The sequence below is a fragment of the Azolla caroliniana genome, unplaced genomic scaffold (assembly GCF_043228905.1).
Source record: "Azolla caroliniana isolate FFs.n. ecotype wild unplaced genomic scaffold, voAzoCaro1.0.p SCAF_18, whole genome shotgun sequence".
NCBI classification, from domain to species: domain Eukaryota; kingdom Viridiplantae; phylum Streptophyta; class Polypodiopsida; order Salviniales; family Salviniaceae; genus Azolla; species Azolla caroliniana.
In genome coordinates this window covers 15597566-15622112 of record NW_028230453.1, presented here as the reverse complement: position 1 = coordinate 15622112, position 24547 = coordinate 15597566, and the positions used below count along the sequence as shown (strand labels likewise).

Here is a 24547-nt window from a genome sequence, read left to right as displayed (position 1 = left end):
TTGGGTTGTGGAGTGCAATAAAAGGCATGCCCATCATTTCCAATAGGTGCACCGTGGAAACTAAATGTTAGCCTCTAGCATGACAAGAATGGTAAATTGACATATTATAAAAAGGTAAGATTTCGAGACTATAAGCAATGATTTATTCAATAGATTTGTAGGGACGTCTAGATCCTTTATATGTTCTGTAAAGGTAATGCTTCCATAATGTGCTTTATAAATATGATGGCATGTCGCGTACGTATGATATATTGTGTTTGTAATAAATCGTGGCAACGTTCATATCGTTTAACAAATGGCATGATAACACATCAACACAACAAGTGTGCAAATACTCGAACATGTGTGGGTCCGTGTGTTTGTTTGTGTGTTTCTATCTAATAATAAACAATGGGAATGGTCCTCGTATGTGTCACCTTATCTTTTTGCTAGGGCAAAATGCAACCTTGCGTGGGATGCTTAATGGCGGAGTTACTTCGAATGTTTTTCTTACTAGATCCGTGCGGCAAGGATGTCCCCTAAGCCCATTGTTATTTGCTATTGTTACACATCCTTTGTTATTGTCAATTTATTCATTCTGTAGTGGGTGTGGCAAGCGACCCATCCCACAAGGAAGTTTTGGGTAGTAATGTTGTCAAATCTTGCAGCCAGTGGTGATATTGTGGGTTTGGATCTCTCCTTCTGGTGGAAAATTGGTGGTACAAGCATTGTCTTTTATGTTTTGACAAGCCTCAAAAGAAAATCTTAAGAGGGGTATGCAAGTTTGGGATCAATTTGCTTTGGCTTCAGGGTTGTATATAAATTGGAGGAAATTTCGCCTTATTTATTGTACGGAGAGTGATTTGGAATGTTTGGGATGACAAGGGTCAGTGGTTACACGAGGATCCATTTATCGACATTTGGGTTATTCATTGGGTGTTGATGTTGCAAATTGTCAATTGATTGATTGGATTGGTAGTAAATTGAAGGACAAATTTATGTATTGGAAGTCTCAATATATGGCCCTTTTATGTACAACTCAAAGTGGTGCAATGTATCTTGATACCCATGTTATTATATTTTTTACCATGACTACCTTGGACTAAGAAGGCATTACAAAACATGTTACAACCTATTCGTTTCATGTTGTGGCAGACAAGAGAAAGGATAGGAGTTACATGGATTTCATGGATTTCATGGGACCATTTGACTACTCCTAAAAGGTTAGGTGGTGCAAAAAATGAATTGCTCATTTCTTCTCAACTATTGTTTTGGCATGGGAAAGAGAAGTTGAGATCTCAATTCAATCATTTATTTCAATTGGGAAATGTAAATTTGGAATATGTGGTTGATAATGAATCTCAAAGGTTGTCGGAATTTGAAGATGTCAAGTGATGGTTATGTATTCCCCCAAATTATGGATTTATTTGGGAGAAATTACAAGATATACCATTGTTGCAAGGATCTTTGCCATTGAAAACAAATGTTGCAACTTCGGTGGATTGGCGGTTACAAGATGGTACACGCTTGTTACAAGTCACTACAAATATATTGTATCATCATGCAATGGCATCATTATCTTGGCTATCTCCTAAAGTAGAGAAGTTGTGGAATGTATGTAAGTCGGATGCAAGGTGGTGGAAAATATTACAATGTGGTTGGCATTCCCATCTACCATTTCATGCAAAGGTATTCATATGGAGAGTCATGAGTGGTGGGATCCCATTAGGTTCGGCCTCAAAGAGACGAGGACTAGGGCGTGATTGCATTGTTGCATTGGAGGATAGTACACATAGGTTCATGAAATGTCCTATAGTGTGTACCATTTGGAAGTACTTATCAGACATTTGGCAAGTTTTAAACCGTTGTTGTTTGAGACCTCAATAATGGATTTTTTCTCAATATGTTCAAAATGGTTCACATGATGAGATGGAGATATTGTTCCAATTTTTACGTTATTGGGGACTACAACACAATTGGAATATATGTAATGCTTTCATGTTTGATAATAGACATGGGGTGAAAGCCTATATAAAGCAGTTGACAAGTATTCTCGTGTGGAATTTTTGAATGTTAGAGCATGTGGGGGTCATTTCCTCAAATGCATATTCAAGTTTTTTTAATGGCATTACAAGACGTCCCTCTCCATGCATTGGCATATGATAGGTAGAGGAGACTAAGAAGCGTTGTAACGAAGTGGATTTTACATACAATTAATATAATTGTGTGCTTTTACCAAAGAGAGAGAGAGAGAGAGAGAGAGAGATTTTATTATTGCCTTCGGAGGTCAAGTATACCCAATGAACCATAAATATTACATTTCTCGTAATACATGTGAAAGTGAATAACGATTCTCGATGTTCAAGACTTTTACCAAAAAAATTTGCAATTGAGAGTGCACATTGTGACTATGAGAGAAATTCATGGAAGGATTGGGTTTGGACGAAGATGTGTGGAAATCATAGTTGAATGTGATCAAAGGCTGAGCATTGTATAAAGGTGTGATAAACTCTCATACTTGTTTTGTGCAAAGTGTGCATAGTCAACCACTCTCATCACTTGTGCCCCATCGCCTTGTCTCACATTGTAGTGTGTGTGTGTGTGCGTGCGCGCATGCTAATAACGTGCACAAACACATGTGATCATATGTCTATATTGTGTGTAGATATTATTGATCATCTTTGCATTTAAAAGAGGAATGTTATGCAATGTATACATACAACATTCAAACCCATTAGTCAATATTTGCCAACCCATAGTATTGGCGTTATGTTATACATGCCACATGTTTATATTTTTGAATTTTTGAATTTCAATAACATAAGCCACTCTTTGATCGATAAGAAATAGCTTGTGAGGACGCCTAAATTTTGTTTATGTGCATGCTTTCACTCTTGTATATAATGTACCACACTATGAAGTCAATGCATTAACATGATGATTTAGCATATAATTTCTTGCTTGTTTATGTACACGATATAGATAAAGGTATAGATACACCATAAATTCGCATTAAAAGAAAAGGTAATCTTTGGAACAAAACATTACCTTAACATCCAAAAGGCGAGTGCCAAAGTACTAGCAACTCCCCAACAAAACGCATTGCAAGGTCCCCATAGTGGGCACATGCTTTGAGACAAAAAGAACTTTAAGAAAAAGTTGAGCTAATGTATATTCTCGGCATCTACTAGTGAAGCATTGTCGAATAAAGAATTTTAGTTGAGGCGAAACCAACTTAATGAAAAATTGAGCATATGGATATTCTCAATGTCATTGGTGAATTGTTGACAAAGAAAGAATTTTAGTATCAACAATTCATTTGGGACATTATGTCGTAAAGCATCCCAAAAATTTATTATTAATAGGTTTCTTAGATCATAATGGTAAATCTCATGTTGCAACTTGCAATTAGCCCATGACTCGATCTCACACCCATTGATGTAAACAATTTCTTATAAACTTGGTAATGAGAACACGCAATAATGGCTCTCTTGGGTCTTTTATGTTTTATTATTTAGTTCTTGTGTGAGATTCATAAAACATACTCTTTCCTTATATTTTGTTGCATATGACAATAAGATGGTTCAACCTTGGTCCACCCAAATATCATGATTGTATGCACTAACAAATGTCTTGTGGTGGTGGTTATCAAGTACAAGTGGTGACCTTAGTAGGCCCACTGGCAAACAAGTTGGCATTGACCAAATATGGGGGAAGGACTGCAAACAAGTCTTGTAACCATCTAATTGAGTTTGCACTCAAGCAATATTAGATCGAATTTCCCCACATTTGAATGACCAATGTGTATGATCCATCACAATTTAACAAATTTTTCTTAGGCGAAGCATAACGTGGATGCGAGTCAATGTCATCACAGAAAACATGCAATAATAAGGAAGGTCGAAGAAAGGATTAATTTCTTTTTATTTTCAAGGTTTGTATTCCATCCATTTGGATGATCAAATTCAAGTACGCATAAGAATATATTTTAGTTTTATGTGCACTGTAATGAAAATAACAAAACATTGCAATAGCTTGGCATAGAATGGTGTGGCAAATCGACACATTAAAATGTATACTAAACCATGTTGAATAATTGATGGACATTCATTGACCCCTATCTAACATGTGAAGGATAATGCATAGGGTTCTATTAGGGAACTTACAAGTACTTTCATGGGACCACTTTTCTTTAAGAATGTACTAAAATCCACTAGGACATTATAACGTTGATCATTCTAGTTTCATCAAGCCCTAATATTCTATTATAAGTTATAACAATATGTCAACCCCATAAACACAATAGTGTAATCTTCTTACATAAAACATTTGAAACATTTGTGGATAGCCTTGAAACCAAATTTCCATCAATGAATTGACGGGAGATGTCCGAAGAGTTATAATATTGGTGCTGAGAAGCCAATTTTGGGACAATATTATAAAAGTGCATTTTATATAGTTGTGCATACTTAACGGTTTAAATAATTGAGCAAACATATGCATGAAAACAATTGAGTTGTACTATTATTAAAAGTAACGTCAAATTTTCCTTATGATGGTTTAACTGTGAAAAAAGAAATGTACCTACCCATTGTAGTATTCCTCCATCTCAATGCATTCCTGATTTATAAGGGGGGTATTATAGATTGTGTTGCGCAAGTGATGTATTGTTTATCAATCGCCAATGTGTTTTAACGCATAATGTCTTGTTTATGTATAAACCGAGGTGTGTGTGAAGCTATTGATATTAGAGATGTACCATATCCATTGCTAGTATTGCAATGAAGTGAGCCAATTTTTTTAGGGAAGATAAACATGGTGGTATGATTATTGATCCAAATTGTGCCTCTCAATGTTCAAGTTGTCACAAATCTACACACAACCGATGCTCCCACGCAGGCAATAACTCTACATCTTATCCATTCATCAACAAGAAATGTTAAGAAACAAATATATGAGAATAATTTCCATGAGGCTACCAAGATGCCAGGCAACACTAAAGTCAAAGTTTCTCCACTACATGTTATATATTGATTAGTCAAAGTTCAACCTTTGGTGTAGCAAAGAAATTTGGTTAAACTAGTTTATAGGATCCATCTTAGGGTTAGTTCACACAAGGGCCATGTGGATGCGTGCATACATTATGCAGGAGCTCCTCCACTACCCTATTCATTTCATTTATTGCACTATCCAAAGTTCATTTTGATCACCACTTTCTTCGACATGCTCAAGCAAAATAGAAGTTGGAGTCAAATGTCTCCAGACATCGACCTCCTCACCCTAAGGCTAGCACAAAGTTTGCACACAATACCTTGATGAGTTAGAAAAGGAGTTTGATCATGTGACAATGTAAGTATCAAACGTCATCTAGACTAGCAACAAAGATTCAAGTCTTGTTGGGCTATGTGGCTACACATGGAGTGCAAAATGTTAATGTAGTGGAATTCATGAGCCAAATCAATATTTGTTGTGTTCTGATGTTCCCAAGGCTATGTTTGTATGTGAGGCCCACATTGAAGCTGGAAAATTTCTCATGGTCATCCATTTCCTACATTTGAGCTTTATTATTTTATTGTGGCCTTTCTAGATCTTTGAGCCAAATCAATATTTGTTGTGTTCCAATGTTCCCAAGGCTATGTTTGTATGTGAGGCCCACATTGAAGCTGGAAAATTTCTCATGGTCATCCATTTCCTACATTTGAACTTTATTATTTTATTGTGGCCTTTCTAGATCTTTTTGCATGTTAGACATGTATTTAAGGCTTGTCAAATGAGATTCTTAGATCCATATGTTGGCATGACATTCTAGCATAGGGATTAGTATAAATTAGATTTAGGGAAGAAAGTAAGTGTTGCATTTCTAGTATGGTGTATAAATCATGGAACTAAGATATTGCCCATTTATAAACAAGCTCTCTCCTCACATCAAGAAATCCGATCCAGCTCAATTCGCTCACTTGCGTTATGGCATTTTCATAAGATATAGGTGATCCATATACCTTTACTATTGTTTTTCATACAAGTTAGATGGTTCAAAACATGTTCTTAGAAATTCACATTCAAACCGAAGTACTTGTCATTCTATTTGAATAAATGGCATATATAGTACTCCTGCATGCTTTACATTTGAACAAGGTCATGACATACCTGTCTTTTTTTATCCATAACAGTCTCGACACCATTTGACCTAAACTTCTTAGGAACGATGTACATCTCCATCCTACTATAATATTCAATCATGAGCAAAATTTAGGAAGCCCGACATCTTAGAGCATGAATCAACCTTGCATTAATGCAAGATAAGCCTTTGCTTTTGTCCAACCACATAATAGTATCATTGAGATCATATCGTCAATCGATGACATAGCACTTAAAAAGTTGCTAACTTACATATAACAAAACTATGAACCATAAACAATTTGCTAAACATGACATGAAATATTTTGCAACAAAAGTATGAAAAAATATATCAATAATTTCTGGACATAAATGTTCATGTTTACTATTCAACAAAAGAAGATATAGGTATGAACCCCTATCTAGCTCTAGATAATACTATCCTAGTCACTAAATAGACAGGATCTCGATAACGAAGGAAAACCATGTAATTCTCCACAAGATTATGATCCAACACCACAAAGAGATACCCAAACCAAAGAAATTAGCATACAGTTGGCAGAAGAAACTGGTACATGAAATAGCAAAACTTTTTACGAAATAAAAGATATGGAGATTGCAAGGTGATTGTTTCTACAAGAGAGTAAGTAGCTTAAGACAGAGGATATCAATTATAAAATCTGTCTATCGCAACCAAACTAAAGCTTCAATATCAAAAGTATTGCAAGAAGACAAGGGCGGTAATAGTAGCTAATATTGCTGTGAGCACATATTTCTGAGTGTTCAATTTTTAACTTGAAGCCCTTCTATATAAGCCACAAATGCTTTTTTACATTCAGGTTCAGACAAGAACATTTTTTTCTTTATACATCTTCACTACCTGTAGAGTTGGTTTTCGAGATGTTTAACTTGCAAAGAGGACATGTGGAATTCATCCGCAACCAACGATCAATACAAGCACAATGAAAATGGTGTCCACATGGAAGTTCCCGCAACTCCACACCATCGTCATACGAAGAAATGCATATACAACATTCCTACAAAAAAAACGCATAGGAAAAAGTCAATTCTACGAAAAATGATTTGGTCTTCCACCATGATAAGTAAGCTAAACAAATCTAGACAAATTTATAGTTGCAAATTTGTGAGATAAATCAGAAAAGTTTATTTAATTCAGATCAGAAAACACATTTTTGGACTTAAATTGATCCATAATTTGCTTTTATTATAGAATAGCATAACCTTGCATTTTGCATCATGACTTAAATGTGTCATTAAAAGCCAATATGATTCATAGTTTAGAAAAGGCCAGAACTAGCACAAAGAGATAATTACAACTTAGGAAGATTACTACAATGAGATGTGCTACGTTGTGGTTCAACAGGGAAATATTTAACTTGGCTCAATGAGCTACAATTAACCCAGAGGTTAGATGAATTTGACCCAAGGTTAGAAGGAGCTTTACTAGATTTAGTCAACTAAAAACAACTCTAGCAAGTCTCTTTGTTCATCTCCGAGAACACAATAAGAATATCTTCCATAGTAAAAGGGGTGTAAAGAGATCAATGTTGTCTTTTAAACCCATGATAAAATGTTAGAGAGAACGCATACCACAAGATGATCAATAAAACCAATTAATAGCATATTAAATGTTTAGTTTCAGATCAGAATTACCGCATCTTCTGCAAGCAGAACACGCTCTCCACCTGCTCCAGGTGTGGAAGCAAGTATACTCATTACTCCACCAGATGGGTTTGACAGATCTCCAGTGGTCACATAGTTCCCAATCCTTCGAAACTTGTACTTTGGCAACAAGTCTATGTCTTCATCAGAAGCACCCTCCTGTACACATAATCATGATCAGCTAAGAGTAAAATAGATTGCTTTCCTATCATTATATGTAAATAAACACAATGATCCATCTACATGACCCATCAACAATCTGTTACTTTTGACTGCCTGGAGACCATCAATCTCACAGAATGCCTTTTAGATATAAATATACTGATATCCATAGATTAATGTGCTCTTGATACCTTAGTTCCAGCAATACCCTAATATCCTGTTCCTAGCATTCTCAAAACTAAGCATGCAGACTCAAGATTATTATGAAATGTTAGGCTTTTCCTATATTTTACCTGCTCTGCAACAGCATACATGATGGCAATAATGCAGGGTAAACAGCAACACACGGCAATGCCAATAATGCATGCCAGAGTAACACAAAATACAACAAAAAAGACATCAAACGCCAAAAATGCTACACAAAGCCTGTCAAAACCCCAATCATAGAAAAAAAAACGTTATAAGAAAAGCATAAGTATTTGTACCATGTTATACAAGTATCTCAAATATCCGCAATTAAATCAAAACTCGGCAAGCATAAACCATCCAATGGCATACATACCAGAACAAAAACGGTGCATCATGAGATTGGGGTCCTGTAGTGGTCCAATAGAATCCAATGACCCACCAAACAAATGAGAAGGAAGTATTTGCAGATTCTATCCGTTTAGTAATACTGTCAAATCAATCAATAGAATATATTAAAACTTCATCTTGCATTGATTTCATACAAAAAAGCATCATGTCGCATATTTAAAGCATGTTCAAAGAGATTATCTTACTCTCTGGCAGTTTTCCATAATCCATGCATAGGCGGATACCAAATCTAAAGACTATAATGATATTGCTGACTTTTGAACACCCGAATGGAATGCATGTTTAATTGAACATTTTGAGAAATACAATATTTTCCTTACTCTCAGGGTAAATGCTCTAGATGCCACCTATTCTGCAATAAATGCGGCATTCTAGAACTATATCAAAGCTTGGCTACAGGTTAGGAATAGACACCCGTGTACCTGGCACTTTCTTTTGAAAGCCTTTGATGTTGTATTTTGCTTCCACAAGCCTGCTTGTGCTTTCAAAGATTTCACAGCCTGATTTCCCCCTTTCAGCAAGTGGGAGCTCTATTCCCTAGACTTCATTCATTGGCAGGTACATCTCCGAATACTGTCATTGAGTTCAAGAGATTTGATAGGACTGGATTTGATTTACACAAGGTTACAGAGAATGGAGGGCACATTCTATCTCCACGGGTGTGCACAGGTGCTAGAAACAGATGCCCCAAATGTTGTGAACAGGGCTGCATGAAAGATTTCAACCACAATGCCATTACGAACATCTACACTGGGGATCTCAGATAAGGTACTAAGATATCAAGGGGCTGACTATACCCAATGAAGTCTGGACAAACTCGAGGCCATGTATGAGTTGACCACTGATATGAGAGAGCTTATGCATCATGACTTGATGAGGTTAGATCTGCAGCGGAACATACACTTGATGAGACAACAAAATGAAGGCTATATTCTTACCCATGATATTGCCAGACTCACGGTATGCATAGATGGTATCACTATCCAGCAATACAAATCCCACATTTGATGGCAAGTGAGGAGCAATCCTCAATGAAAAAGCCCTAAAGAAAACTAGTGGGAAGTCTTCTGTCTCTGCCAATACAATAAGAGGGAAAACTATTCCAAAAATCCCTCACAAAATGGCCCAAAAACAAAAGCAAGAGGAAATATTTCAATTATTTCCAGTTCAATTGGCAAGGGTATATGAAACCTGACTGCAGATTCTACAAGCAATAGCTGGAAAGACGGAAGAAGAATAAAAGAGATAAGTTTGAGAAGAAGAGTGAATCCCAATATAAGGAGAAGGAGAAGGTCAATGTGGCCTCTGAAGTCATCATCAGAGAAATGTCTGACATAGAGCACATCTTATATGCAACAGATGTTGCTGATATTACAATATCACACAACCAGATGCACTACTCACAGTACAATACTCTTTCACTCACACCACACGAGCTTATAAATTCAGGCACATGTTCCATGCCTTTAGGTGAATCTCTAAACTTTATCACATTTATAGATGATTATTATAGAAAGTGCTGGATATATTTGCTAAAGGAAAAGGACGATGTACTTGTTGTCTTCAAAAGGTTTCATACATTTACCGCTGCTTAGACTGATTCAAGTCTAAGGTGCTTGCAAACAGATAATAGAGGTGAGTGCACTGGGACATAGTTCACAGATTATTGTACTGAATATGGGATTAAAAGGGAGCTTATAATTCTCTATAAACCAGCCTCAAATGGTGTGGCTCAATGGTATCCAGAACTTAATGTGCACAGCTCTATGTATATTGTCCATGGCTAATCTCTCTCATGAGTTTTGGGGAGAGGCTGTACAAATTGCAGTAAGTGTTTTTAATCAGTCGCCATTCACTAAATGGTGGCATACCAGAGGAGGTTTGGTCTAGCAAACCTACCTCCAGTCACCATCTTTGGCTGTGCATCATTTGTTCACATCTAGCAAAAGCTAAGGAGTAAACTGGATACTAGTTCCATCAAGTGTATCTTCCTAGGAAACAGTGAGGTTACCACAGTCCAAAAAAGGTCAGGAGCCAAAATGTTGTGTTTAATGAGGCAAAGCTGCCGAAAAATATGGATGTCTCAAAACCAAAGAAAAAGTTTAACTTTCAGCAATAATACCAATCATTGACCCAGAAATGACACCTCAGGAAGATAGACAACAGGTTGAAGCCAACAAACAACCAAGTACCTTACCAAATCCTGAAGGTGCTAATGTGCCTGCTGAACAGCAGCAAGCGTCTAAATCAGTGTTATACTCCATCCTTCCATCAGATTTTTCTTGCAGACAAGGGGGAGCTTCTCACAGTCAAAGATTCTAGAATATCTGAGTCTTCAAATAAGAGAAGTTTGATGTGCAAGAAGAGATTAGAGAAATCCACACAAACAAATTTGGGATCTTGTCAAGCTGCCTAAGGGCAGGAAGGCCATACCCAATAAGTGGTTACATAAGGTAAAAACTTCTGATGGTCAACACAAGTATAAGGCTTTACTAGTAGCCAAAGGGTACATAAATTGAGGGAGCTGATCATCAGGAGTTACCGTCAGAATGCTTTTTGTTCTTTATAGGCAAGGGGAAAAGAAGATGGTTTAAATCAATGCGAAATGCATATGGCCATATCTTTTCCTTGCATAGATACATTGACATTGCGAAAAGAAAAACTCAATCACTATGGACTTTATTAAGGTTGAGGCATCATGACAACCAGATTGGATTCAAATGAGCGTTTAAAAAGCTTTCTTCATAGAGACCTGGACAAAGAGCTATACATGAAGCAACAAAACGGATTCCAAAATCCCAAGGAAGGAGCATTTTGTGTGCAGACTTACACAAGTACAAGTAGTATAAGCCCTGCTTTCTAAAAATAAAAAAGAGATGGAGGGATGGAAAGATGGAAAGATGGAAGGAGGGAGTAGTGGGTTGTGGAGGTGGAGTCAGAGTGAAAGAAAAAGAAGAAAGATATACATGTCTTTAAGAGGTTGAAATAGCCTATGAGATCGAAACAGCCAATTCCAATCTCTCTCTATATATACAATAATAGAGAGCGAGAGATCAAGCCTGAAAGAGAGAGGAATAGCAACTGAATATAACCGATTAGGCTATCCAATTTCTCGGTTCAACATGTGTAAGAAACATCATTTCACATTTCTGGATACACCGTTACTCATTTCTGTAAGAGATAAAACGTTGTTTGATGCTACACTACAATTATGTACAAGTTAGGGTGAGAGAGAATATAGAAAAATTTATAATGACAAATTTACAATCAATTTTAATACAATCATTATTCGAGATATTTTAAACAATGCCTAGAAGCCATAATAACAAAAGCAATAAAAGTACACTAGAACCTGATAGTTATTCAAATATTGTTTTTCTCTAAATAGTAAATGGTTGGCCTTGGAAAAATGCTGGAAATGCCTTACACCAAGCTGCTGTCAGTACAAAAAATAAGCTAATGTGCAGTAACCATTTCTGGGTAATTTTGGAACGGATCACTCTATGAAGCCAAAATCAGGCACAAAGAGAGATACAAGTTTGCAAAGTACATAGCACAGCTATTATCCGTGGGAATGTCTTGAATGAAGACTCTAACTTTGGGTAATGTCTTGAATGAACACTTAGCCTAAGAAGACTAGTTTTTTGTTGCAACTGTAAGAAAGAAATTACTTGAGGAAAAATCTTTAAATTTTTCCAAAGCTGTACCAACTACACTTTGCAAAACATGAAGAAAGGAAGCTCCAAAGTGAATGTTTTGATGCCATATTCAAACAAAGAAACAGAATTTAGCGTTAATATTATAATCATCCACTAGAAAGAAGGGACTAAACGGTTTAGCCATCTCTTAAAATATCAAAGAATGCAAACTGCAAAAAAGATGCCATAAACATGATTTATAGAAGTAGAGAAATCATCAAACATTATCACTCCATAATATCAAGCATGGTAAAGACATTAGACCTTTTACAAACATACTGCAAGAAAAATAAAAAATTTAACTACCAACGTCTTGTCTTTACACTCTTTTTCACCATTTTCTTTCAAAACTATGATTGTCGAATAAAATAAATAGTATGCATATGTTTCTCTTATAGTGGAGAAAAAACGCACTTTAATGTAGTTGATTGTTCTAGTGACAAGGAGGAGAAAGGGCGCGATTTTTTTTCCCTCAGGAGGAATGGATTCTAATCACCTGAATATGTTCTAGCAGTTCTGGTACATAATGTTCTATATAGAACACACTCTGTCTCTTCACATTATCGATTAAATTAAGACGAGACAAAAATCATATTTTCTAGTGAGAATTCTACTTTTACATTATTAACTAAATCAAGCACTCTAACATTGAAACAAAAACCAACCTTTCTAATGAGTATTCAGCTTTTACATTATGATAATCAACTTTTATGTGATGCATTGGAATTGTGAAGTTGAAATCAGAACCAAACTTTCTGATTCACATTCTACTTCTTCACATTTATGAGTTTTCTACGTTAGAAACTAAAATCATGCCCTTAAAAGTACAATTTGACATGAGCAATCTACTTCTACATTATGATTTAAATCAAGCTCTTGAAACAAGGAACAGAGTTTCTAATGTATATTCTGCTTCTACAAATTTATGAGTTTTCTAGATTGTAAATTGAATCAAGAACATCACCTAGAGTCAGAACCAACATTTCCATTGAACATCCATTCCACTTCTACATTATAAATCAAATCATGCAATTCAACCAAGAACAAAAGTTCCTAATGAACATTCATTCTGCTACTACATTATGAATAAACTCAAATCACTTCAGCCTTAAAAGAAAGGGAACACTAACCTTATTTGTGAATGAACATCGGTTTCATCAAAGGTCTGATCCACATTCAGGCTTATTTGAGGATTTCCAACATAAGAGGAAACACCTTGATCCGAGGGTCTTTGAGATCCTTCCGAGATATTATTCCTTCGAGGTCGGCGATGTCGATATTCAACCCCAACACATATCATATGAACGAAGCACTGGGCACCATAAACCACAATCCATAGCCTAAGAGGATTAGTGGGTCTTTCCTTCCTACTCAAGAAAAGCACAACAATGGAGACGATGATAAAAGCAAGGTTCCATAGAAGGTCCAATATAACAACTGGTCTAGAATAAGCCCAATCACTCTGTCTTTCTTCAAGATGATCTGCTGCTGTCTCTCTCACAAGAACAGATGGCTCTCTTAAAGCTCCACCATTGTTCCTTCTTCTTCCACTCATCAATCTAATTATTCTGGAAATCCTCCCTCTTCTTGAAGAAGAAGGAGAAGAAGAAGAAGAAGGTCTAGCATTTGAAACTTCTAAAAGTGGTGAAGAATCCATCGAAGCAGATACGCTCTGTTCTCTTTCTCGTCCATACATCTTTTTTCTTAAGATGTTCCTTAACCCTAATTTTGAGTATGGCTTAAATCCCGCAATCCTTTGAGTCTTTTTTCCTTTAACCCTAACCCTATTTTGAATATGGGTTTTTTCCCTTGGTCGTTTTTTCTATAGCCCTAGTTTTGCATTCGTAATCCTCTCTGAGATAAGGTAAAGCTTCATTGATGATGGATCAAACCAAATGCTGTGTGTTAAATTTTGAGGCGCCATGCCCCAAGATGTTGCAGAGAAAAGACCTAGTTTTCCTCACGAGAATTTTCCCTTTCAATTTTTCTATCATTTTCTGCTCAAACTATTTCTCTTCATAAATTACCGTATGTATGTATGTATGTATGTATGTATGTATGTATATGTATGTATATGTATGTATATGTATGTATATGTATGTATATGTATGTATATGTATGTATGTATGTATGTATGTATGTATGTATGTATGTATGTATGTATGTATGTATGTATGTATGTATGTATGTATGTATGTGTGTGTGTGTGTGTGTGTGTATCTATGTATCTATGTATCTATGTATCTACACATGTATGTATGTATAAAAACCAATGGTGGAGCTTTGAGAGAGCCATCGGTCTCTCCCACAAGAACAAATGGCTCTCTTCAAGATGTATGTATGTATGTATGGTGGAGCTTTGAGAGAGCCATTTGTCCCTCTCACAATAACATATGGCTCTCTTCAAGATGTATCATGTATGTATGTATGTATGTGTATGTATGTATGCACGCTCGTTTTCGTTTGCAACCAAATAATAAAGAGGCATGGTGAGGAAATCACGCTCACAGACGGTGCAGGGCACGTGCGATCTACACCCTCATATCTCTATCCACAAAAAGCGCACGCCCGTAACTAACCTGGCTCACTCCAGCCTCTATCACATCTATAACCCGGGCCAATAAAATTTCTAACCCGGCCCTCACCAACCTCTGTCACGTCTAACCCAGGCCAATAAAATTTATAACCCAAGTGATCATTTTTCTAACTCGGCCCCTCCATCTAACCAGACTACCTACAACTACCCCATGTTAACTATAATTATTAAAAAATACATATGGAATCAGATTACTCATATTTCTTTGTGTGTTTGGTTGCAACATCATAGGCTAAGGGGAAGAGAGAGAGAGAGAGAGAGGCCAATTGGTAACCTTTATTTTCATTTTGGATATGGTCCCAATGGTCGTCGTTGTGGTCTTCGTTCTAAACATATAATCTCTTTATTCTAATTGATAGCATTGCCATACACTTTTTTACCATTTTGAACACAGAACCAAGTCAATGGTTTTAAAAACTCTATGAAATTCAGCATATCCCTTCCCTTTTGGATATTTTAAACATATAATTTGTTATCATTTTAATTTTTTTAGTTCTCATCATATATTATGTGTATTGGACATTCAAGCAGCATAGAGTGTAAGTTTTTCTTGAACATCTTGCCCAATATTATGAGTTAAAGTGGTATACAGAGATCAACTACCTTTTGTAAGTTTCTCAAATCCCGGCAAATGTATTTCTCCCTTAACTGTTGTAAAAATGCATTTGTTGATGCAATGTAGACTCTAGAGTATTGACCTAATACTAGAGAACTTAGATCAGAAAAGGTGCATTTGGTATCGTCTTGTGCGTGAGGCAACTCAATACGTTAATGGATAGCATTATAAATTAAGGTGTTTTTGGGACTATTTTTTGTTGGTTGTATATACACATCATACAAATAGCTCTTCTAATAATCGATTGTGATGTATGCATACAAAATACTATAGCTACGTTATAGAATAAAATTATAATAAGTAATTGGTTGTGACATCTACAACCTTTGGGTTGCGGTTTTGCAATTTTGAGACAAGGCAACATGTGACTTCCTCATTGTTGTTTAGCATATATGTCTAAGAAGTATAACATCTGGCTATATGAAATTGGCTTGAATGTCTTTGGGGGGGGGTGATTGACTCATGGAATAAAGATTAGCTTTCAACCAATCTATCTTAGGATATTTTAGTCTAGCAATGTGAGATTATATAGTCGAGAAGATTTGAAGCAACAAATGAATTGCCCCTAAAGTTTGGTGTCCTTGATGGTATTTGTGTATACTATTTGAATATAACATAAGGTCAAGCTTATCATCAAGTTGATAAGCAAGAACGACTATTCTAGGACCCTGTTGAAATTTTGATTTTATATGAAACCCAATGCAATGTATGTTTGTATGTCCATACATGTGTTGATGCATGCATGTGATGTATGTATGCATGCACATGTGTATGTTTAAATGCTAACTATCATGTATTTGCCAACAATACGATCCCTTCCAACAATAAGCCCCAAACCTCATCATAAGAGAAAACCTTTACTAATAAACCCAAATTTCCTTTTGTTTGTGAAAATATGCTTGTGTTTATAGGATTGTCACACAAATAATAATATGTGTAATTTTAGTTCGATTTCTTTCCGTTTTTTTGAGTACTTTTGTCTATCTTATGTTTTGGTGAATGTGCTCACCTTTTTCTCGAACATTGTGTTTGAACTCAAATGGATGCCAATTAGGGTCTCACAAGTTGAAGTGGTGTGTAACATTTTGTTAGACATGGTCCATGTTTTAGAGGGATAGTGGGATGGTTTTATTGGGGATTTAGATGCTGAAATTGCACAACATCTCCAAATTATCACTTGCTAGAAAGATACTCCACTTTTATCCTTCAGAGACGGTAGCCCTTTTTGGCATTTTTGGCCAACAAGATGGTTGTTTCCTTTGTTGGTCATTCGAGCGACGAGAATCACATCCTTAGATCGATGAATGGATAACTTATATAGTAATTATAATAAACTCAAATGAACACTTAATGTCAACATTTTCTCATGATGCTAAAGACTCAAGAGATCAAATTTTGTTTCACACATCCTCATGGGACTTTCCTTCCTCGGTTTAACATATTGGCAAGTACCTTTGTTGTCATCTACACCTAAATGGGACACCTTTTGTCGACAATCATCCTTATGCTTGAAGATAATGGAAATGACATGCATAGACCCACATTGGCCTCATCTTCATAACTTAAACATGTTGGTACATTTGTTAACGTGCATTTAACGATAATTGATAATTAGATAAGTTTTATGTAGTTTTCCCTAATCTTATGATGATTATGTGGGGGTTAATTATGAAAGGAGCAAGGGTGTGAACTGTAATATTCAATTATAAGGTGTGGGATAACTATTAAGTGGTGTTATCACTCGACCACTTCACATAAAGTAGTCAAATGTGAACACACTAGGGCCTAGGTTTTCTGCCTATATAAGAAGATTAGCCACCTTCTTATCGAAGAGGCTTGACTTATGTTGAGACTATGAATGTGGCTATGGCTCTTGTTAGCTAAACATGTGTGATCCTCACAGACCCCAATGTATGACTCGCTTAAACCCTTGATAATATGGGACATTGCGGAGGTTCGGGTCCGTCTCATCCTGTTGTTGGCAGTGGTTGAGTGGTTTGGCACCCCTCTTTCCTTTCTTTGGTCTATAAATCCTTATTTCTTATTTAATTAATTAGTTAGACTCTAACAATGATATATTTGTTAATGTGATTATCATGTATATCAATATCAAAATGCCCTTACAATCGTCGCAATGTAAGCTTGTCATCAATTGGTCTCGTGATGTCAACGAGGTCGCCAAAGATAAACATACAACCCTTTATAACCTCTTAAACAATTTGAGGCAATTAATAATGGCAATTATCGTGGCTACTAGAAACCTAACTAGATTGCTAGTTTTGAACCCAAATGGAAGATATCAATAAAGTAATTGAAGAGTCGGGGAATGTTATGCACAAATCTCCTCAATGGGCATATCAAGATAAATTATACATGTGTGTCAATCATATTACAACATTGAATGCTCTAAATCCACATGGCTTTTTATTGATAGCAAGGATCATAAGAGTTGGGGATTTTATTATTTATTTGTGTCATATTCATGTCATTGCTCTTGGAACATCACTTGTTTTAATTCGCCTTTGGTGGACCATTATATCTTCTAGTTTTGGCATTTTTATGTGGATGAAATGTGTTAATACATGTGTGTTATGGTCATAGCTCTAGGTCTGAATGGGAGGGCTAATTCATCATAAATAAATAAGCAAGGAAGGATAATTATCCTAGGGTTTGAGACAACCTAGCATGATCAACAACATGTAGCCATTTACGCGGCAGTCAAGGGGCCTTTGCCTTCATATATAAGCACATATGAGATTAGCTACCTCATTTTATCATCTCCTTGTTGAAACTCTAAGACCTTGGTGGTTTGAAGGTTCTCGTGTCAAGGCGCCTATCATCTAACCTAAGACAAGGTACATCTTTAGACCATACGCAATGGTATGGGATGTCGTTAGGGTTTAGGGATTGTCTTGAACCCTTTGCTTGGGGGTAGTTGGGAGGAATGGCATTGTCACTTATTTATTTCTCTTTTTCAATACTATTGATAGTTTGATCTTATCACAACAATGTGGTTTTAGAAGACAAATGTTTGAGATGGATGGGAAGACAAGGAGGAAAATGTAGCAATGGGGTGACAAACGGTAAAAACCCCAAGATTTTATGAGAGATGTTGGAATTTTGTTGATATATTTTTAGTTTACCGATTGAATAAAGAAATGTTGTTGATCTCCTCACACATAATGTTATTTGATATTTTCCTTTGTGGATTGATTGTCTTCAATTCATATAAAAGTCACATCAACTTTAACACTATTGTTTTCTTTTCATTCCAAGAGGATATTGCAGTTACACCTTGAAAGTGCTAAAAGCACTTCCATATCTACCTCGATCAAATAGTTGAGAACACAAATAATCAAATAAGCTATCTTTAGCTAATTGAAAACAATCTTTGAGTTGACAAGGAGTGAGCTTTTGAATCAAAGTTAAATGATGTAGTAGTACATTATTATAGCTTTCAAAGAGAAGTGATGTATGTCACGGAAATATGGTGTTCAAAGCTCATGATGGGATCAAAAAAAGCAAGCATATTTGGAAGTTGTGAGTGCTTTAGGTACTTCGTTTTTCCTTTTTCATCATTTGCCCACCACCTCTTGTTGCCTCAATAGAGGCCGCAATAATGTTTTAAAGTCTATTGATTAGAAATTTATGTTATGCATACACAATGGGAGTTTCACATTCATTTGTATCTTATGGTTTTACTGTGGTGAAATTTGGCATGACACCCTAGTGCCAACAATTAAGTGTTGATAACTATCGAACAATATGTGCTTGATCCTAGTGTTCAGAATTAAATGTTGATATCTAATGAACATTATGTAAATTTTTGTATTTGTTGTAGGTATGAATGTTTTTATAACTTTTATTTTACATTTGTCATTAAAAACTATGTTCGTTTATGAATTCAAGATTGATTCTTGTGGAGTGATTAATTTAGAAAAACGTTGAAAGTATGATTTTAAGGGAGCACATATCCGGTTTTTGATTGGAGCCATATGGCTATATGCTAAAAATACTAAGGATATGATCCACATTACTGTAATATACAAGGGGTAATATCGGTGAATGTTCTACCTTAGTTTTGAAAACAAACTTGGTTTCCTATTTTATATATATTACTACAATTACAATTTTAATATTTGACTTGACTTTTGATGTTGTCTTAACTTGATATGGTTAATTATAGTAATTATAGACTTATTCGTAGTTAAACATGAGTATTGATTAATTTGATAATACAAGGGGTAGAATTATGTATTTCCTTAAACACAAGATAAGTAAGCCAAGGGGTATTACCTTTTCCAATAATCAATTCAAAGATTAGGTTGTTAGCGAATTTATTGGTTAAGAAGGTAATATATTGTGTCTCATGCAAACATGAGAAATGCATTGCCTCTCTTTGATCTTATCATTCTTTGCTTCTAGATCCACAACCTAAGAATAGGTTTAGTTATAGCTTTAATACCAAGAGGAATTGTTGACAATTGTTGTGTTAAAATAGCCCATAGTTAATTTTGTAGATTCGCCATACTATTTGGCTCGGCACGCATAGTGTATCACTGTATTACAATTGCCTTTTGTCATTTTTTATGTCTAGTGAAAGTTTTAACATAGATTATTCCTTGTCAAGAAAATCGATCCATTTTTACTTATTTAGAAGATAATCTTAGTTGTGTTGATAACTTGTATGCTTTCTTTGCCTTACCATTTCTTCTATGAATTATTTAAATATTTGCAACATTGGTTACTAAACTATGAAACAACCCTTCAATTATAGCATAACAAATTTACGTTTCACAACCAATATTGAAAACAATAACATTTTATTCATCTGGGTCAAGTTAAGGATATAAGTAGGAATAGAACATGTTCTTTTCCCCACCTCGAGAATTGAAAGAAATAGAATTGTCTTCCTTAGACAGTGATATGATTATAAAGAAAGGTCTAGACAATTAGACCATGGGATTGATAAAAATAACCACAAGCAATAACTTTATTTCTACAAACTTTGTCGTTATATATACATTGAGTTAAATATTCAGTGGAAATCCAATGGTTGTGTTGCATAAGGAACAACGTGCTTTAATAGCTAAACCTATACAAAAAAGTGGATAGGGCAACACTTTGAACACCCAAGTTTATATACTAAGCCTTCCCTTCATGCTACGACAAGCTTAGGTCAATTTTTGCAAAAAGCTAAGTGCATTGACTACATGAGGGAGCTTGGAAAGGTCTTCAAGGACAGGGTATCTATGGATACAATCATGCCAAGGATTATCTCCTAAAAATAGCTCATTATCATCAATTGTCCTCAACACCCTCCACACTGCACTATTGCACTTGAAACCAGATCCCAACCCTATTTGCCACACATTATCGCCTGCCTTGAGCCTATTCTTAGCTTCAATATAAGCCAGTTCATACCATATCCCAGAGCTTGATGTGTTCCCAAACCTATGCAATGCCATAAGTGATGGCTCAATATCATAGTTGGTCAAACCTAGACTCTTCCCCACCCCTTCTATAACTACCTTGCTCCCTGGATGTATGCAAAAGTGGTCAAAAACTAGCTTAAAATTGGGCACATACGATTTCTTCATATGATATTTCTTCATCATTAGACGCGATCCTCTTAGGACTACTTCAGTAACCCCTATTTTCAAAAGCTCCATTATGGGCAATACTTTGGGGGCCAAATGCCTTATATTTTGTCGTATGGTCATTGTTGCAACATCAATGAGGCAAGGGCTCAATTGGGCCCCAACGATACCATCTGCATCTTCTTTCAAAATGATTGCATTATGGGCTTCATCTTTGCTTGACATGTTGACCCTAATCACATGCAAAAGCTCCATCTTTGAGCGATTTCGATCTTTGGGATTATTTGAAAGTAGGAGTGCATTTCCAGCACTACGAAACAAGCAATTGGTGACCATCATAGACCGATCTTTTCCATCATAGATGCTAGAAAGGATCTCAGTGCTTGCTACGAGTGCAAATTGGGTTGAATCATCACTACAATAATGATTTTTTCGACGTTGATGCTTAATCGATAAGAGGTCTTTTGCAAGTGAGACTGAGATCAAGCCTGCCGAGCAACCCATGCCACTTAGATGGAATGATCTTATTGAGGATTTCATATTAAAATGATTGATTAAGATCGATGAAAGTGAAGGGGTAGGGTTAAACACTCCACTATTCACAATGAGAATGTCGATGAGTTGTGGTGAGACTCGTGTTTTTCGAAGGAGTGTTTCAACTGCCCCCACTAAAAGAATTTGGGCTTGGTCATGTGAATCCATTAGGGTCATAGACCTTCCTTTCACTAGATTGACCCTAGGTACGTAAGCTTCTTCTCCGACTCCAGATTTCATTGTCACTTTGGTTTGGAATAGTATATTCTTTATAGACATAGTCTTGAGCTCTTGTGAGAAATAGAGGAGACGCTCAACAGAAGCCATGGATTCTTCAGTCCCCTTTGAACAAGCATAATCCAACAAGTATATAGGTACTTTACTGTTCAATAATATTAGTTTCCTTATGTATAGAAATAGGATTGATATGAAAAAGAAGGCAAATAACACAAGATGTGCCATAGCAAATGTTCTGTAGAGCTCAACCTCTCGACCATCTCTTTTCACTCTCTCGCCCTTTTTATAAAGGGTGATGAATCATACCTAGGAAGTTCGTGATATCTCACTTGGCCTCACAACCTTTCACTTTAGTAAAAGAGGATGAGGTCATTCATGTAGACTAGTTATATGTATTGTCCAAACATTTATTTATTTTATCTAACTTTCGTCCTTCCAACACTATTAGAAGATGTTTGAGCTATTAATTACTTAAAAAGAATGTATGCTATAATTATGAAGGTTTGGGTGTTCAAAAGTGTCACGTTGATCATGGGTGGGTTCACAAATTGTGGTAGCAAGCCTTCAAAAACATGGTAAAGTATGTGATTAGTCACCGTGATTATGTTGGGATCATTCGAAAACACGTGACTAAGATGAAGCCTTGGAATTGTGAGCGGAGATCACTATTAGAAGGATTTCGTAAGCCTAAGCCTAAGCCTAGTGCAATGTTAGTTGTACGATGAAACATTTTTTATTTGGAACTAGACTCGCCAATTCCTACTTTATCAATTTAGGACATATGATGCCCTTGATTTTCCCTGCTTAAAGTGAGCATGTTATTTATAAATCTTGGCATATGGAATGTTTTTTCAATTTTGTAGATCCGTTTTAAAAAATCACAATCATTGTTGAAGACTTTAACCAGCAACATTATTGTGGCAAGATACAACCTTAACCTCATGCTTACAAATTAGAATTTTAGAACTTTAAAAGTAATGCGACCCGATGAATGTGTAATGTGGAATTTGTCTAAACAACTTGCATGTATATGTGCAATGCTTTCGCATTGTGATTTACTATGTAATGTCTTGTTATGCACTTTACTATTGATAGGACACATGGATCATTAATATGACACTTAACGTTGAATTTAAGAAAACATTATGAGCATACACCAACCATGGTGAATATGACAAATTGAATGATATGCAACCATATTGCTTTTGATAAATTGAATAACCAAGTACATGATGGGCATCTAATTTCACATTGAATGAACAGGGCACATGTGACTGAAAAGAGACATGTAAGTAGGAACAAATTCATCTCATATATGTTAGGATTCAGGAAATAGTGACCGACCCATTGAATCAAAGGCATCGAATATACATCTTGTAAAAATTAGAATTACCAAGACTTTTTAAGTGTACAAAAGAGAAAAGTGACAAGCTTAAAGGACATCACAATTCACAAGTTACAACCATATAAAAAAAGGGAACTAATATATGATGGACCGAAAATTCAAAATGAAGAGCTACTAGATATGATTTACATGTAGATACATGCATTTAAGAAAGCATAATCTTGGAGAAAGATGTATATTACCTTTAGGAAAGTGCATGTCCCCATATTCATGAACATGGGGACAAAAAGCCATTCGAGAGTCACCACCATATCCAACGTAACTTTTGAAATTACATCATAACAACCACCATCATGTCCCTTGTGATGTTTTTGACCCAAAAAAAGGTCACTTGGCTCTAAATATATTCACATACTCGATGCGTACTCGCGAATAATTCACAATGCACCTTGATTAATACGTTGGTTGCTTATTTTGTCCTTAATTACAAATAACGTGATGAATCATTAGTTAGTGACTTGTGCTTGATCAATACTTTGATCGACTAGCTAAGTGCTTTGCATAATTAGTTGAATTAGAGACCAATAAGCTAATGAGTGGTACACATACCTTTAGAAGCAATTGTTCACAAAAACTAGAGCAAACGTTGGCTAATTATTTGCTATTTAAAATGGAGAGATGGTTTCTTAGTTTTTAAAAAGTATTTTGGTAGATTTAGAAAACATAGGGGTTAGTAATTTATATTGAATGTTAGGGAATATATTGGTGGTTTATTGATGCATCTTATTTTTTACTATGAACACAATATGTATGCATTGGCACTTAATATCTTATAAATGCCATATACCTACACCAAACACTAGACAATTCCATCACTTAAATACATGAGCACAACAACTATTGTATGTCTTTTCATGCATAAGAAAAAGAGTGAAACTAACAACTGTGTTTTGTTTGTTGTTTTCTGACAAATTATGTCCATATGTATATAATAGGGGAAGCCCTTTGGAAAATGCTTATTCCATTGTGATGGTGAGAGATGTGGATGCTTGCTGAGGTTTTTTATTTGGAATTTTATGAGATACTCATCCAAGGCTTTTCAGGCGATGCCACTTAGAGTTGGTGCATTTAATGTTTCTTGATGAAAAAAGAGGAATGTCGAATTTCGTTTTTTTCTGAAATGTTCATGACATTGCAATGATTACAAAGTTTAGTGTTTTGTTCTGTCTACACTCTCTTGTCTTGGCTCATGTAATGATTTCGATCATATATTGAAATTTCTTCCACTCATCTTAGAGTAATACCGAACCTTACACATTATTATTATTTTGAATATCACCTAATACATCCATTTACAAAAATGTTGATCTACCCATATATCAG

The 24547-nt window shown here is 35.6% G+C and overlaps 1 protein-coding gene and 1 pseudogene across 1 annotated transcript; both read right to left on the bottom strand.

Annotated features, from left to right (window-relative positions):
• Positions 1-6668: 6668 nt before the first annotated feature.
• On the bottom strand, positions 6669-14250 carry LOC147852512 (E3 ubiquitin-protein ligase At1g12760-like). The gene is made up of 5 exons (XM_087334037.1): positions 13367-14250; positions 8504-8617; positions 8235-8367; positions 7771-7938; positions 6669-7133 (listed from the first exon to the last, which is right to left on the bottom strand). Exons 1-5 carry the CDS (start codon positions 13930-13932, stop codon positions 6960-6962), a joined length of 1155 nt encoding a protein of 384 aa, XP_087190163.1. The 5' UTR covers positions 13933-14250; the 3' UTR covers positions 6669-6959.
• A 6372-nt stretch (positions 14251-20622) lies between these two features.
• LOC147852511 (3-ketoacyl-CoA synthase 13 pseudogene) lies at positions 20623-21909 on the bottom strand (annotated as a pseudogene).
• Between the last annotated feature and the right edge of the window lie 2638 nt (positions 21910-24547).